Source organism: Sinocyclocheilus anshuiensis, unplaced genomic scaffold (genome assembly GCF_001515605.1).
Source record: "Sinocyclocheilus anshuiensis isolate Anshui unplaced genomic scaffold, SAMN03320099.WGS_v1.1 scaffold403, whole genome shotgun sequence".
Lineage (NCBI taxonomy): Eukaryota > Metazoa > Chordata > Actinopteri > Cypriniformes > Cyprinidae > Sinocyclocheilus > Sinocyclocheilus anshuiensis.
In genome coordinates, this window is record NW_015552553.1 from 152,197 (window position 1) to 168,252 (window position 16,056).

Below are 16,056 nucleotides of genomic sequence, written 5' to 3' on the forward strand. Positions count from 1 at the left end.
AAAGTATGGGTCGGTTTTCATGTCATGTTGACCATTTGAATCTGTGTGATGCTTGTTTTTTATTGCATGTGTCAAGGAAATACAAACTTTTCTTGTGTGTCAGCCCATGTGTGTGGCCTGAACGATTTACACAGGTTATAAAAATAGATACTGAAATTAGTATTGGCATAACTCCATCCATGTCCTCTGCTCTGAACAGAGAGGACAGTGCGATGAGTCAATTTTATGAAGACACATTAGTAATCAAATGCATGTAGGGACCTCTGTGATGTCACGGACCCCTCCGGTCGAGAGTGATAAGACAGGGAGTGGCCTCTTCCTCCCCGACACGAGAGACACTGATAACAAGTCTTTCATCTTGTGCCATCTGGGGCCTATAGAGCTAGACACAGTATAGCTTCAAACTTGCGTAACTGTCTGAACGAACCGATTCACTAGAATCAATCTGAATTTTCCATCGATGCATACGAGTTGACTTGAATTTTACAATGCTACAAATGAGAGAGCGGACCATTAAGTACGCGGCAATTCACTAGAATGAATCCTTCTTGATAATGCTAAGAGATAAAGAAAGCGAGAGAGAAGAGACAACATAAGATGAGCGAGTTTTATTCCCTCAGCTTAGACATTTAAAACAGCAACATAACTTTTGGTCGTGCTACACCACCACTCGTTGGAAAAAGTAGCTGATTAATGGAATAGTAGAAAAGTTTACTAAAAAATGTCACTAATTTACATTTACATGTAGTCATTTGGCTGACTTATAAATGAGGACAATAGAAGCAATCAAAGCCAACAAAAGAGCAATAGTATGTAAGTGCTGTGGTTAGTCTAACGCAGTACATGTAGCAAGTTTTTTTTATAATAAATAAAAAGAAAACAAGTAGATAGAACAGAAAAAGAATGGAAAACGCTAGAGTTACAGGGTCAAATGTTTTTTAATAAGAAGAAAACATGTCAAAAGAATAGAAAAAGAATAGAGAACCCTAGTGTTAGAGGGTCATTTTTTAAATAAAAAAAAACAAGCAGTTAGAATAGAAATAGAATAGAGTGTAAGTGTTAGAATGTCAAGTTTTTTAAATAAATAAATAAAAAGAAAACAAGTAGATAAAATAGAAATAGAATAGAGAGTCCTAGTGTTAATTTTAGCTAGTTATTCCCCAACACCAGTATGACCCAGCATGATCCTGTAGAGCAACACAGCAAAATGCAATTCAACAATAATTACAGCATTGTAAAGTTATGAAGGCCATAGCATCATCATAATTCAACATACGCAAAAGCTAAGGGCATTTGAATAAACAGCAGAACAAATTACACAGGAAAATATAACCCATCTCAAGTTCACCCAAAGAGTTACTGTAAGGCGCTTTGTTCTTTTGTATTGTTCGGATGCCAGATAAATCAAAGCGCATCAATAATTTACTGTTTATGAAAGTATGAGTCTGTTTGTGCATGTTTAAACTGCATGCCTCATGTGCATGGTTATGAAATGCTATACCTGTATGCTTTCTCTCTCTCTCCTCTTGGCTCAACGTAACGCTTCTCATTGATCGCCCTGTAAATTTATTAGGCATTGTGACAGCTTCCTGCCAGGTTCAGCACGCGATCAGGGGAAACACACAACTGCTCAGATAAAGGGAGGGCAGACAATACCTATTGTGTCCTAATTGCGGGTCAAACTATTACCCGAATGGAATGTTTTTCAGGTACGTTTGTGTCTATGTGCGTGTGTCTATGTTTTCTCAGTGTGGTTAGGCATGTAGCCTACCTCCTTATTCAAGCTGAAGTATGAAGATTGTCGCTAAAAAAGCCTTACAAATTCTGACCGCAAGGTCAGAAAAACAAGAAAGTGCGGATGAGAAGAACAAAACAGGCTAGAGGAAATGGATTTTAGCTAAAGGCAAACAAACGAGCGACAATGGCTTTAAATGAATTACCTTGACCTTCTGCGGTCAATAGCACTCTGAGTTTAAGTTCAGTGTTATGAGGAAAGTATTTGAAAGGGTGTGCACTGGACTACTGGTTACATAAATGGAAAACAATATTATCTGTCCATTCAATACTGCCAAACAGCACCGTTACAAGAATATCTTGACATCTATTAAGCTCACGACTAATTTTAAACCCTGGGAATGAGCTTTGAATGGAGTTTGTCCCAGGTCTATTTGTATAAGTGATGACAAAATGACTGCCTATCTGAAGCAAGCGGCTCAGTTTATGTTTGGAGGTCTGTGTTCGGGTATCTGCATTATTTTTATACGTTTTATGGTTTATATGATATGTGTGTGAGGGTTTGGGGGTGTTAGGGCTTGTTTGTATGTGAGCTCATGTGTAATGACACTGACACTGGGTTTAGCTGGATGACTGACAGTTCCCTGTTTCAAAACAGGCAGTGTGTCTTACAGGCATCAAATACACAGATGCACACACTGTGACATAAAAAGGATTGACCGAATTATTTCCTAACCAGGGACAGCAAGTGCTAAGGCTCATGCATCTTATTAAATATCAGCAACAGTTATTCAGCTCCATTAAAGCAATAATCAATAAATGTACTTTCTGGACTGTATTGATAGAAGAATACGTGATAAGTGTACAGCTAGCTCATATTATACTGCTTAACACACACTACAGGACTTGGCTAATACCTGCAATAGATTTTTAATTACCTTCATCAGGTGGGCTAATGAGCCTTAGGATCTCTTAGGACCACCAAGACAATTACCACAGGTTCAACAGTAATGGCACATCATGCACTTTGGTGACTGTTGGCGCAAATGCAATATTTTTTTTTATTTAGTTTTTTTGGTCTGACACCTATTAGATACGTTTGATAAACTATTTTTTAACATTACATTCACCTCGCATAAAAAGAAGCTAGTTTTAAATTGATCAATTGGAGATTTTGGCTTGTCCCACCTTAGAGGTCCTGACCTTCTCTTGATTTTCTATTAATTGTAGTAAAAGCATGCTTACTCATTAACTAAATATAATTACAAAAAGCATTTAGGTTGGCGCCGAAGGCCCTGTGTGCAGCACACCGACGTAGGCTATAGCGCCGTTGCGCTGCGGGTGTCCCGAGTTCGAATCCCGGCTCCTGGATCTTTCTCGATCTCGCCCGTCCCCTCTCTCTCTCCCCAACATAGCTTCCCGTCACTCACTACACTGTCTTATCTAAATAAAAGACATCATCTATCTAAAAAAAACTCATCTAAAGAAAAAAAGCACTTAGCTGTGTCCTACACTTATGCAACCCTATTACTACAGTAATGTAACGTAGTTACGACTAAGAAGTTTTTTATTGTTAAAAAATGACAGTTGGCAACACATTCTGCCTTTTTGTATGTGTGTGTGTGTGTGTGTGTGTGTGTAAACTGCTATTTTGCAAACAAATTATTGATTTGTAATTAGATACATCATACATTTTGAATTTTGAACAGGTTTGAAACGCAATAGGAAACGAATAGAACAGCTCAGTTTTCTTGACCTCCTAAGGTTTATTCTGAGGTGCCTTATCCAACGTTGAAAATATAAATAACCATATTTAGAAACTCTAACTACCACATTTGACACTATCTCTATTATAGAGGATTCAGGATATTGCTTAGTAATACTCCAAAAGTTTAGGTCTAAATGTTTTGCGGTGGTTTAAACATGTATATTCTGCCACCTACAGTTTCTTAGAGGTATGACAGAATTCTGAATTTTGATTGCAGGCAAGCCATGAAAATAAAAAGCATATGCATTTATTTAAAAGCTTTTTGTAAAAAAAAAAAAATAAAAAAAATTTAAAAAAAAGGAAAAAGATCAACAGTACAATGAACTAAAACAGTACAATAAAAATAATGACATTTAAATAGCCTATTAATTTGCCACACATTTCAAGTCTCAGTACACTGGAGGATTAATTTGGTACATACAGTATTTCAAGATTTCAGTTTTAGTCCAGAAAGGGATGTTCTCCCCCTTGTTCCCCTGAGGCTCTCATTAGTAGCACACAGCTGCCAAGAGAAAAAAGCAGGACGAAAGCTTCTAATGACAAGTACATGGCATGCCGAGCTTTGTCTGCCAACATTTTGTTTAACATAAATGGGTACAAATCACAAAACTATATCTAAAAAAGGAAAATGTGTAAGCAAGACAATGATAAGTCACAAGTGTAAGGCATTACAATTACAAAAATGTTTAAAACATAAAAATACAATGCCTGAATTTTTTTTTTCTTAGCAAGATTGCAGTCCAGTGCTTATGTGTTGTAAACTTGTACATGTTTCTCGTACAATCAAAGATTCTAAAATCCGTCCATTAATCTGTGTCTCATTTCATGCATTCACATGCGCAATCACAAGTGTCTGCTTGATGCAGAAAGCTCATCCAAGGTCTTGGTTGGTATTTAAAAGGTCACACTGACTCTGTGGATGTCTCTGGTGGTTCAGGAGCTTGTCCTGAATTGAAGAAGACGGAAAGGAAGAAAATGATTCAAATATATGTATTTATGTACCGCTATGGAGTAACATTCAAAACCAGCTCCAAGACTGCATTCTTGACAGCCTTTCACATTTCCAAACAAGTGCTTTGGACTGTGATATTATTAGATTTTGGCCCTCGATAAATCAGAAATTTGACAAGTACAGAAAGAGCTGCAGTAAACAGTATCTTCTGTTCTTTCTAAACAAAGAACCAGCAGATATGAAGACAGAGGAAGCTACTGGTGGCACTGGTTTACAACTAATCTTATTGTTTTTCCTTCTTTATAGATATAAGAGAGGAGAGGAAATCTTTATACTCAGGATTTATGAGCTTAAAACAAAGAAACGTTATGCCATAAAATTAATAAGGAATAGTTTAGATAGATTCTACACACAAGATGCTCTATGTATAATCTGAAATCATGTTTGTGCAGCTTAAATGCTACTGTCATTAGTACCGCCATAATTTCAATATCAAGACATTCTTAAAATGATGTATGTTTTATTGTTAATTGTTAAAATCATTTAGCCTATATACTGTACACTGAAAGATTTTTTTAAATATTCTTTAAAAGATGTCTCGTATGCTTACCAATGCTGCAAAAATAGAGTAAAAACAGAAATATTGTAAAATATTATACTTTTAGTTCATTATATTTTGTCCGAAAAATTCTATATTTTATACAATATATTTTAAAATGTAATTTATTTCTGTGAAGTCAACGCTGAATTTTGTTAAGCAGGCGTAATAAAGGTAATTTCCTAATTAATTTCTTAAAAAGTATTAATTTCTAGTTTAATTTTAGATTAAATTAAAAAAATGCACACAAATTTATATTTTATTCTAATTTTTTTAAGCACACAATTCTCTCATAATCATGCCCTGTTCATATAACGCCCATTAGTGGAAAAGATCCAGCAGGACAAGAGGCCTTTGACCCAGCCTTGTATAAATATCCCATCATCACATGTTGCACCACAGATTTGGTCACAGTGTAATCTTTTATACTTTGTCACTAGCTAACAGACAATATTATCTGTGCCAAGTGTGTAAGCGAACAGAGGTCATAAGGTGTGTTTAGAATAAATTACAATTAATTTCACATTTAAATAAAGGTTTTATTGATTTAATCATTTAATAGCTTGACATAACCAGCTTTTGATGTCAACAATTAATCAGTAACTATGAATTGCCATGTTAAAATAAATGTCCCTTATATTTAATCTTGTTATCGTGTTTTTCAAATCTGCCTAGGTTTGAGCTGTGCATGCATTAAATGCCTTATATTTTTTCTTTAAACGTACGTAAAATCAAACCAGTTGATTATGTCCAAGAACATACAAGTAAACACCAAGAAGAAAGACAGTTTGGACAGTCTGGAATTACAAAAGCCTGTTATTACCTGAAGCCAGCAGTTCTGCTGCTTTCCTGTCCTCTTTGATATACAGAGAGGTCATTAGGAAAAACAGGCCTCCCAGGACCCCAATGAATGGACACAGAAGAAAGCTATATTCCAGTCTACAGAAATCCCAGCTGGGAGATTCTGGATTGTACTTAAGCAGAGCATCTGAGATCTGAACAAAACACACAAAAAGTTAACAGTCCTTTTGTTTTTTTAAATTACACTGTGAAAAATAATTGAACTATGCCAAGACAATTGCTGTTTCACAAGGTGCAATTTTGTATCCAGTAGTGTCATGTGTTCCAAAGCACTTCTGGATAGTGACAGCAAAACCTTTGACCCCACTGCTATTTTATATGAAAGTACTGTGGATTCAAATATGCTTACCGCACCAATAAGGTATGGACTTCCTGCATCTCCAAGGAGATGACAGACCATAATCTGTAAGGCCTCAGCTGTCGCTCTTCTAGTTGGCACAACGACATACTAAAAAAATAAGAATAAAATTTTCTCAACAGTTGTATTCTAATAATCACACACTTGAAAATTAAGAACAAATAATTAAACAATACACCAGTATTCTCAACATTTCTAAAGTTCTTAAGCATAATGGGTGTAAATGTTTCATCTTATACCGTTAGCTTTATTGAATCACTTAGCAGGTCTCCACATGCTGTGCTAATTTAAAAGAGTGTGTGTTTCATTTCACCACTTTTATGTTGTATTGAGAAGCGTAAACCTCTCACCAGCAGAATGTCCGCCAGAATAGCCCAGTTGAGGGACAGCAAAGTCTCTCCAATAGCAATGAATGTCTGTATTATGACAAAAATCAAACAGAGACAAATATTTAGACTATATCGCACCCTGGTGGTTACACTGTACTATGACAGCAAATAATCTATGGTACACTGTAAACATTCAATCTATGTGCCTAAGTACATTGTTTAAGTTTAGGTCAGTTAAAAGAGTATATTAATAGTTCACCCAAAAATGTACATTCTGTCTTTGTTTAATCACCCTCAAAGTTCTTAAGCATAATGGGTGTAAATGTTTCATCTTATACCATTAGCTATATTGAATCACTTAGCAGGTCTCCACATGCTGTGCTAATTTAAAAGAGTGTGTGTTTAATTTCACCACTTTTATGTTGTATTGAGAAGCGTAAACCTCTCACCAGCAGAATGTCTGCCAGAATAGCCCAGTTGAGGGACAGCAAAGTCTCTCCAATAGCAATGAATGTCTGTATTATGACAAAAATCAAACAGAGACAAATATTTAGACTATATCGCACCCTGGTGGTTACACTGTACTATGACAGCAAATAATCTATGGTACACTGTAAACATTCAATCTATGTGCCTAAGTACATTGTTTAAGTTTAGGTCAGTTAAAAGAGTATATTAATAGTTCACCCAAAAATGTACATTCTGTCTTTGTTTAATCACCCTCATGACGTTGCAACCCTGACTACTTCTTTTTTTGTGTGAGCATGCAATTAAAGTCAGTAGTGCGCAGTGTTGTTTTAAACCCCGTTGACTTTAATTGTTTGGACAAAAACAGTTGAAATGTTCAGATGAATGTTCTTCTTGCTTTTTGTTTATCACAGAAGAAAGTCAGTAATACAGATTTGAATTTTTATTTTTGGGTGAACTATTTCTTTAACATTCATGCAAATACTGAACATCACAAACTAATCCAGCCAACTGCAGGAACGTGGCTGATCCTTGCTTACGTATGTGGCTGGGATGCTGGTGGCCGCCAGGACGATGGCAATAAAAAAGCAGGGGGAGGAACTGAGCATGCCTACAGCACAGATGAGAGGGTCCGCATTGGGCACTCTGTCTCTCAGCTGCTTTGAAATGCAGGTGCCCAGAAACACTCCAACAATCCCTGTCACCACTGTGATGGCTCCAAAGATGTAACTTTCACAAGAGAAAGAAGAAACAGTGTGGTGATCAATTTCTGTCTCAGATTCTCACAGAACCTACCAGACCAGTCTGACTTTGTTAAACACATGAATACTCTCAACTCAGTTTGGAGAAATGGTGAGAAACATAATAAACAGATATATTGACAGGATTGCAAGAGCAAAAACAGCTGCACTGAGAGTATGTCTTATCTAACCAAGGAACAAGCTGATATGAACACTATCACAGAGGAAGTCTCTGCTGTTTAACCAATCTTTGGCTAATCTCAGTCTACTAGTCTACTGCTAACCTCACTGCTTTCCTTTAAGATCTGCCCAATTATATAAAGTCAAAAGGAAAGAGACTTGCTGTACCTGTCTAAAGGGTCACAGGGCTCTTCATTGCATGGTGGTCTGAGACCCTGTGTAACCTGTGCACGAAACAGGAAGGTGGGGGTCCAGAAGGCCAGAGCCCCTGTGACAAAAGCCATAGCAGTCACGCCAAGAGAAGACCAGACAAAACTCCGACTGGAAAGGAGGCACAGATCCAAAAGTAATAGTTAAAGGGATAGTTCACCCAAAAATAATAATTTACTCACCCTCATGTTGTTCCAAACCTGTATGAGTTTCTTTCTCATGCTGAGCATAAAAGAAGATATTTTGAAGAATTCTGGTAATCAAACAGTTGATGGTCTTCCATATTTCTTTCCCTACTATAGAAGTACATGGGGTTTTTCAAAATTCTTCAAAATATCTTCTTTTGTGTTCAACATAAGAAAGACACTTTTACAGGTTTGGAACAACATGAGGGTGCGTAAATTTTTGGGTGAACTATTCCTTTAAGGGAGAATAAAGACAGTTACCGTTTACCACACATTATATCACATTGTGTGTTTTTAGCATTTTTATTAGTTTTTTTTTTTAATTGAATAATTTTAGGCCACCCTGTGCCCACATGTTGACCACTGCCCTAGAGCATAGGAAGCTTAAACCCAAACATCATTAAAAGTGTAATGAGCACATGCCAAACTGAATGAAATGTAATGGAATCTCTACAATGACTTACTTCTTCAGGAGGTACTTGATGTCCTCAATATAAGAGGTGCTTTCCATGGTTGCTCCACCTTGGTTGTCGGAGGCTCCACGAGGAGGATTAGGAATCAGAAACACCAGAAGTAGCAGACCCAGCCCTCCCAGCGCTGGATTGACCTACATCAGAACCAACACTCATACAGCCCACGTAACATTCTTTTATAAATGTAGCATTATAAATGTCTTGATTATATTAAATCAATATATGCTTACATTGCAAAGCCACTAAAATAATCAGTAATGATGTACAGAATCTTGTAAATTGCATTTTACTTTTAATTGAATGAATCAATAAATCAACCTAAAACTGCATTTTTGTTTAATACACTTCATTTTTTGATGTTTGAGATCAAATAATTGCTAGATCCTCTGCAATACTGCTTTGAAGCCCCTGTATAAGAGCAATGTTTAAGTGAGAACAGAGCATATAAACTGCTTTAACTGATTCACTTTAAAGTGATTTTTTTTAGCTTGAATGGAGTACAGTTATGCAATAGTTAGAAGGAAATCCAATTAGACCGTTAAAATATAATGCAGTACAGAGCCTACATTTAAGTTGACTGAATTATAACAAGATTAACAGAATATTAAATCTAACACAGTAAAGCTGTAATAGTGCTTTCTGTAACATGTTGTCACTCAATATATATTTAGAAAATATATATTCTCTTACCCTCAGGGCCCAACGCCAATCCTCTGTTGCAGTAGCTATAGTTGCCCCCAAAATATATCCAAGACCACTGAATAAAGAGAAAAAGGAACACATACAGTCAGAAAGAGTAAAAAAGATTCAACAAAAGTCTTGTCAATGTAGGAAAAATTGTATACAATACCACACAAGCAAGAGTGCTGTAATTGTAATCTTACACAACAGTTCAAAAAACAAGAGGTTAATATTAAGTAACCTACACGGACACATTTTTGCCATTTACTTTGTCTATTTTTGATACGGCAAAGAAATTAGTTCCAAACAAAGCTACAGATTTATCATTCCACATCTCAGAGCAGCGGAATTTTGAACAAATCAGCTGAGTAAATTAAATGCTTGTTTCGTTCCTAAATGAATCAGACTTTTTGAATTAATGGTTTAAATAAATGAGTCAATGATGTTAATTTGCCGAAATAACCTGCAGAAAAAGTCACTGAAAAATCCCCACCACTAAAGCACAGACTCACAGTCTGTCTGGAACACGCAAACACAGAGAAGCAGAGTCATACAAACAGTGAAAAGTCTGAATAAGTTTGTATATGTATCTTGCAGTAAGGCCTTCACCTTCCGACTGGTATGAAGATGTAGAAGAAGGAGATCATGAGTGTTCTCTTAGTGCCAGTGAACAAGTCACCAATGATAGTAGGAGCTATGGTGGAGTAACTGGCTTCTCCTGTCCCAACTAAGGCCCTTGTCAGCACCAGAACCCAGAAGTGCTGTGGTAAGAGTAAAGACAGATACTGTATGTAACTTAAAACAAAATTAATTTCTGTTCTTCAAATTTTAATACTGTTAAATTTAATTAAATTTACTGTTATATAAAATATAGTATAATATAATATATGATAGTAAAAAAAAAAGATATTGGTCAAAAGTGTAGGTACAAGTTTAAACATATCATTAACATTGTGAGACTACAAAGATTAAACTGTAAATCCATACTTTAAAGTACTCTACCGTTTGTTTGACAAAAGAGCTGCCCAATGTTGTGACGATCCACACAATCAGCCCAGCGATCATGATAAGCTTCCTGTCATAGCGATCACCGAGGTAACCAAAAACTGGCGCCAAGAACATAAAGCTACAGATAAAAACTGTAAATATGTTAATACATGGTTGATGGCAAAGATACACTTCAGTTCAAAGTTTTGGTGCTTTTTTTTAAATGTTTTTGAAAGATGTCTCTTATGCTCATCAAGGTCATCAGTAATATTTTGAAATACTATTACAATTTAAAATAACTGATTACTATTTGAATATATTTTAACGTAATTTATTCCTATGGCAAAGCTGAATTTTTAGCAGCCATTACGCCAGTATTCAGTGTCACATGATCCTTTAGAACTCATTCTAATATGCTGAGCTGGTGCTCAAGAAACATTTCTTATTATCACCAATGTTGAAAACAGTTGTGCTGCTTAATTAGGGCTGGACGATATGGCCAAAATTGATATCACGGTATATTTCTTAATTTCGGTCGATACGATATAATTCCGATATCGATATGAACACTATTTATCTGAAATAGAAATCTTTTGTAACATTATAAATGCCTTTATCATCACTTTTGATCAATTTTAAGCATCCTTGCTAAATAAAAGTATTAATTTCTATAATTTCTTTCCCAAAAAAATAATAAAAATTATACTGAATGGAATAGTGTATAATGTTACAAAAGCTTTTTATTTCATGTACTCAACTCAACTGTTTGAAATCAGTATTTAAAACTCAACGGTTTTAAATATTGATAATCAGCAAATCAGCATATTAGAATGATTTCTGAAGGATCATGTGACACTGAAGACTGGAGTAATGATGCTGAAAATGTACCTATGTATGATCACAGGAATAAATTACATTTTAAAATCTATTCAAATAGAAAGCAATTTTAAATAGTAAAAATATTTAAACATTTTACTGTTTTTGCTGTACTTTGGATCAAATAAATGCAGCCTTGGTGAGCAGAAGAGAATTCTTAAAAAAAAAGAAAGAAAAAACAACATTAAAAATCTTACTGTTCAAAAACTTTTGACTGGTAGTGTAGGCTGATTATTCTTATAGATTGAAACAAATGTGCTTCAGCCAGAAAAAAGGGTATGAAAAGTGCTCCGAGTCGCTGCAGAAAACAAAAAAATTGAACAACAACAAAAACTGGAAATGTTGCTGGAGACGGGCTTATTTAAAATGCAAACTGATTCTCTGCCAGCAGGGGGCGCTTTTAGAGTGATAAAACTAGCAGTTTCCCCAGTGATGGCTGTAATCAAAGCAGCTCCGCTCATGAATGCTACTTTATCAGATCAAATGAAAATGCCATCGAAACTTTTCTGAAGACAGTCAATTCCCTTCAGAGATACATTCATATAAAACACCCGCGCCGTGTTATGATTTTGAAACGTGCAGTGCTCATGTTTATTCAACGAAGTCAAACGGCACAAATAAATCAATGTATGGGAAACTGGTAATGTATATAATATCGGAAATGTGTTTAAAAATCCTATCACCGTTATTGAAAAAAATTATATCGCGATACATATTGATATTGAATTATTGTCCAGCCCTATGCTTAATATTTTATTGTGGAAACTTTTTACCAGGATACTTTAACGAATAAAAAAAGTTTTTGAAAAACATTTCTTTTTTACTGTCACTTCTGTGATACATTTAATGCATCCTTGATGAAACAAAAGTAATATATATATATATAATTGCATCATTTACACATACAAATTTATTTGTGTTTTACGTAATTCTGGGCATGTTACTAAAATTACAGAAAAATACCTATTAGTTCATCTTTGTTTTTTTTTTACTGTACTGTCAGTGCAATGTACTACAAACTCAAACTGATACCTGTCTGCAGGAGGCCAGACGTGCTGTCAGGGATTTCAAAGTAATTCTGGATGCTAAGCAGCACACCTGGAATAAAACCAGAGCAACGTCTGTCTCTCTTTATAATGACTTTTTCTGTGAACCATCCCACTTGATATGGCTTTGATGATGGTGTGCTCACCTGCTATAGTATAACGGTCCATATAGTTGAGGAGATTAATATAGCAGAGCACTGCCACTGCGATGTAGGAGCATTTCTGAGAGATGACGGTTGTCTGCATGGAGGATGCATCACTATCTGGTTGCTCTGAGCTCATGGAGCCATAACGTACAGTTATGTTTGAGCGGAGGCTCAAGCGGTTTCTTGGTCTGTGTTGGTTGGAGGTCATGATGCCCACTGTATCTATTTTTTGCCTCTATAAAAAGAACAATAACTTGTAAGCACTTCACAGATGGTAAAGTGCCCAACCATTGTGATTTTCAAGCCCTCTTGCACTGATGAATGCTTTATAAACTCTGGCATAAACCTCACATGGCTTTCATGTGATTCCAGGACACTGGACAATGTTTAGGTATCCACAGCAACTAGGAAAAGCACAGGCCTGGAGTGTAATCACAATCACTGAACACAGCTAGTGACAAATGCCTTATATGGAGATAAACGCTCAGCAGTATTTTATCAAATAATTTGTTTTGCTGGATTGGGAAAACATAGCTTGTATTTCATGCAAATGATGTAGAACCAAGTGTCTGAAGTTGATGTCTAGAACTAGAAGACGTTTGTCCTTGCCTTACCCAGTGAGGCTATTTCTTTGATAACAGTGTTGCTAACCTATTAGCTTGCTACCATTTTAAGTCCTGATGCCATTGTGCTTATTTGTCATTACCAAGTTTTGGTTTGACTAAATCTGACTGATTTATAGGCCATTTTGTGCATTTGTGTGCAAAGTAAAACTGTGATTAGACTTCCTGAATAAATGGGTCAGGAAACCAAGGCCATGATGAAAAATTTGATTTAGAGTTATAATGGATAATGGTGAACAGAAGCTTTTATGTGATGATTTAACATATACAACCAAATGCAGAGGGAAAACAGATTCCTAACCCGTTTCTACACCATTTTCTGTTGTATTCTTTTCTTATATGCTGTGAAAATACTATAAGAAGCATCAGTGTTAAAGGGACTGACACAACATTTCCTGTGGATATGGTGCGAGCTACTTGTCATTTTATTCATGACCTCTTAAATGAGCAAATTTAGTTTCTGTATTACAGAAGAGAATAACCTTTTTGAGAATGGAAGGTAGACTGCAAGTTGTTCTCAAAATTGGTTGTGATCTTACTAGTCGCACTCAGCAACCTGTCTTGTTACTCTCACAACCCACAAGCTGATGCCATTTCAGAAGCAGCACTTTTACCACAGGAAGATCGTCCTGTATATGTATATGTATGTATGTATGTATGTATGTATGTATGTATGTATGTATGTATGTATGTATGTATGTATATATATATAATGGCCGACATCTTTAGCCTGAAGTAATATTAATATGTTTTATTGTGTTATATTAAGAAGTTATATTGTCTGTGAAGAAAGATAGATTAAGCTTCCTTTTAGTGGTAGTTTGAACAGACTATACGTCCAAATGGGTATCATTAGAGGAGTTCGGGTCAGGACTAAGTTCCTCAGCGGACTGCCAACAATGCCACTGTTGTGATGATTAGCTGCATGACTGCAACAGGACAATGCCATATGATTGTTCAGCTTTGAATCTAGAATGCAACCAGTCTTTTAGACACTGAGGTTATGGTATATTTAAGTTTTCAAACTTTTTTGTGCAGTAATTAAGACTGAACATTTCATTAGAAGATCATTTTATCTTGACAGTCTCAATAATTTAAACAAAGTTACTTACATTTTAGTTGATGTGCCCCAATGCCCAGTGCCACTCCAATCTATGTTTTCTTTCTTTTTTCTTCCTTTTTCTTTCTTTCTTTTTTTTTTTTTGTTGCTGTGTTTGTTGAGATGTCACTTGTAGAAACAGAAAGGCATTCCTCTGTGAATACAGCACACTGCAGGGTTATTAAGTTAGAATCAAGCCCTGCCTCCTTTTCTCTGGTCACACGCAGCAGTACTGTTCCTCCTTGTGTTGCAATAGACCACAAACCTGTAGATTTTCATCTCCATGTTCACTTCATGCTTTCTGCTTCACACTGTTATCCAGATCTGCCGGGGCTTTTGGCATTATGTTTCACAGTAATGTTCTGAACACCAGGACAAAGGTCTGACAAACAAAGCTGCCAGAAAATTTGGTCATTCTTGGGAAACAATCTGCCTGACAACTTCTCTAAAAAACAAAGCCACTGTATATACACTCACTGGCCACTTTATTAGGTACACCTTGCTAGTACCGGGTTGGACCCCCTTTTGCCTTCAGAACTGCCTTAATTCTTCGTGGCATAGATTCAACAAGGTGTTGGAAACATTCCTCAGAGATTTTGGTCCATATTGACATGTTAGCAATTTGTGTTACCAAGCAATTGAACAGGTGTACCTAATAAAATGGCCGGTGAGTGTACATTGTACCATATGTAACAGGATACTGGCCTACGTATTCTCTTAGACCACGTTCTGAGAGTCATTGCATGTATTTGTGTACAGTGAGCACAGTGACCTGCCACCCAATCTTTCCTGTATTGCTGATTTCAATGAATGATTAACTGATGTCATGAAAAAAGTAAAAAAGTAGGTTGTGGTATATGCATTCAGCAATGTGGGTTACCATTGTAATAAAGGTTTTGTAAAATTACATATCAGCCAATCAATAATTCAGCAACATCGCGCTGAAACCCTGCTGAAACAAACAGTCACTGTCCAGAAAATCTTGTCATTTGTAGTAAATGTCACTTATTACATCATACCTGTAGAAATGTAGTATTAAAATATTAAACGGATAGTTCACCCAAAAATGAAAATCCTGTCATAATTTACTCGCCCTCAAGTTGTTTCAACCCTGTATACGTTTATTTATTCTGTTAAACACGAAAGAAGATATTTTGAAGAAGAAAAAAATAAGTATTTTTTTTCCATACTATGGAAGTCAGTGGGGACCATCAACTGTTTGGTTACCAGAAAAAGAGTTCAACAGAAAAAAGAAACTCACACAGGTGTGGAATATCTTGAGGGAGAGTAAATAATGAAAGAATTTTCACTTTTGGGTGAACTATCCCTTTACTAACCTATACTAGATTTATTATTTACTGTCACCTAGTGGTTAAATGACACTGTGCTTTACATAAAATCAAAAACTTTTCACTGAAACTGGCACTTGCAAAAACAAAGAACAAATAAAAAATGCCTAAACATAAACTAATTACAGCAGTAAGCTATAATGAGCATATAAAAATATGCACACAGTTAATGATTTTCCTTTTATCGTTTTCTGCGTGAATTTGGAGAGAGAGCAAGCGCAAATCCTGGCAGCGGCAGGTCGCAGCGCCACTTCCGGTGGCATCCCCAGCTGCCACTAGTCGTTTCTGGCAGCTGCCAGAGTTCGTGGCAGCTGCCACGGTCTTTCTCGCCGTTACTGCTGTTTGCTCGGTAAAACTACACTGTTCTCAGTGGCGTGCTGTGATGTTTTTTTT

At 36.1% G+C, this 16,056-nt stretch overlaps 1 protein-coding gene across 1 annotated transcript; it reads right to left on the reverse strand.

Annotated features, from left to right (window-relative positions):
• Positions 1-3,868: 3,868 nt before the first annotated feature.
• Positions 3,869-14,650, reverse strand: LOC107664514 (protein spinster homolog 3-like). The gene is made up of 13 exons (XM_016455104.1): positions 14,328-14,650; positions 12,593-12,827; positions 12,433-12,498; positions 10,540-10,676; positions 10,147-10,298; positions 9,547-9,613; positions 8,848-8,990; positions 8,157-8,309; positions 7,608-7,797; positions 7,050-7,115; positions 6,263-6,361; positions 5,876-6,047; positions 3,869-4,448 (listed from the first exon to the last, which is right to left on the reverse strand). The coding sequence occupies exons 2-13, from the start codon at positions 12,798-12,800 to the stop codon at positions 4,405-4,407; spliced, it is 1,497 nt and encodes a 498-aa protein (XP_016310590.1). The 5' UTR covers positions 12,801-12,827; positions 14,328-14,650; the 3' UTR covers positions 3,869-4,404.
• Between the last annotated feature and the right edge of the window lie 1,406 nt (positions 14,651-16,056).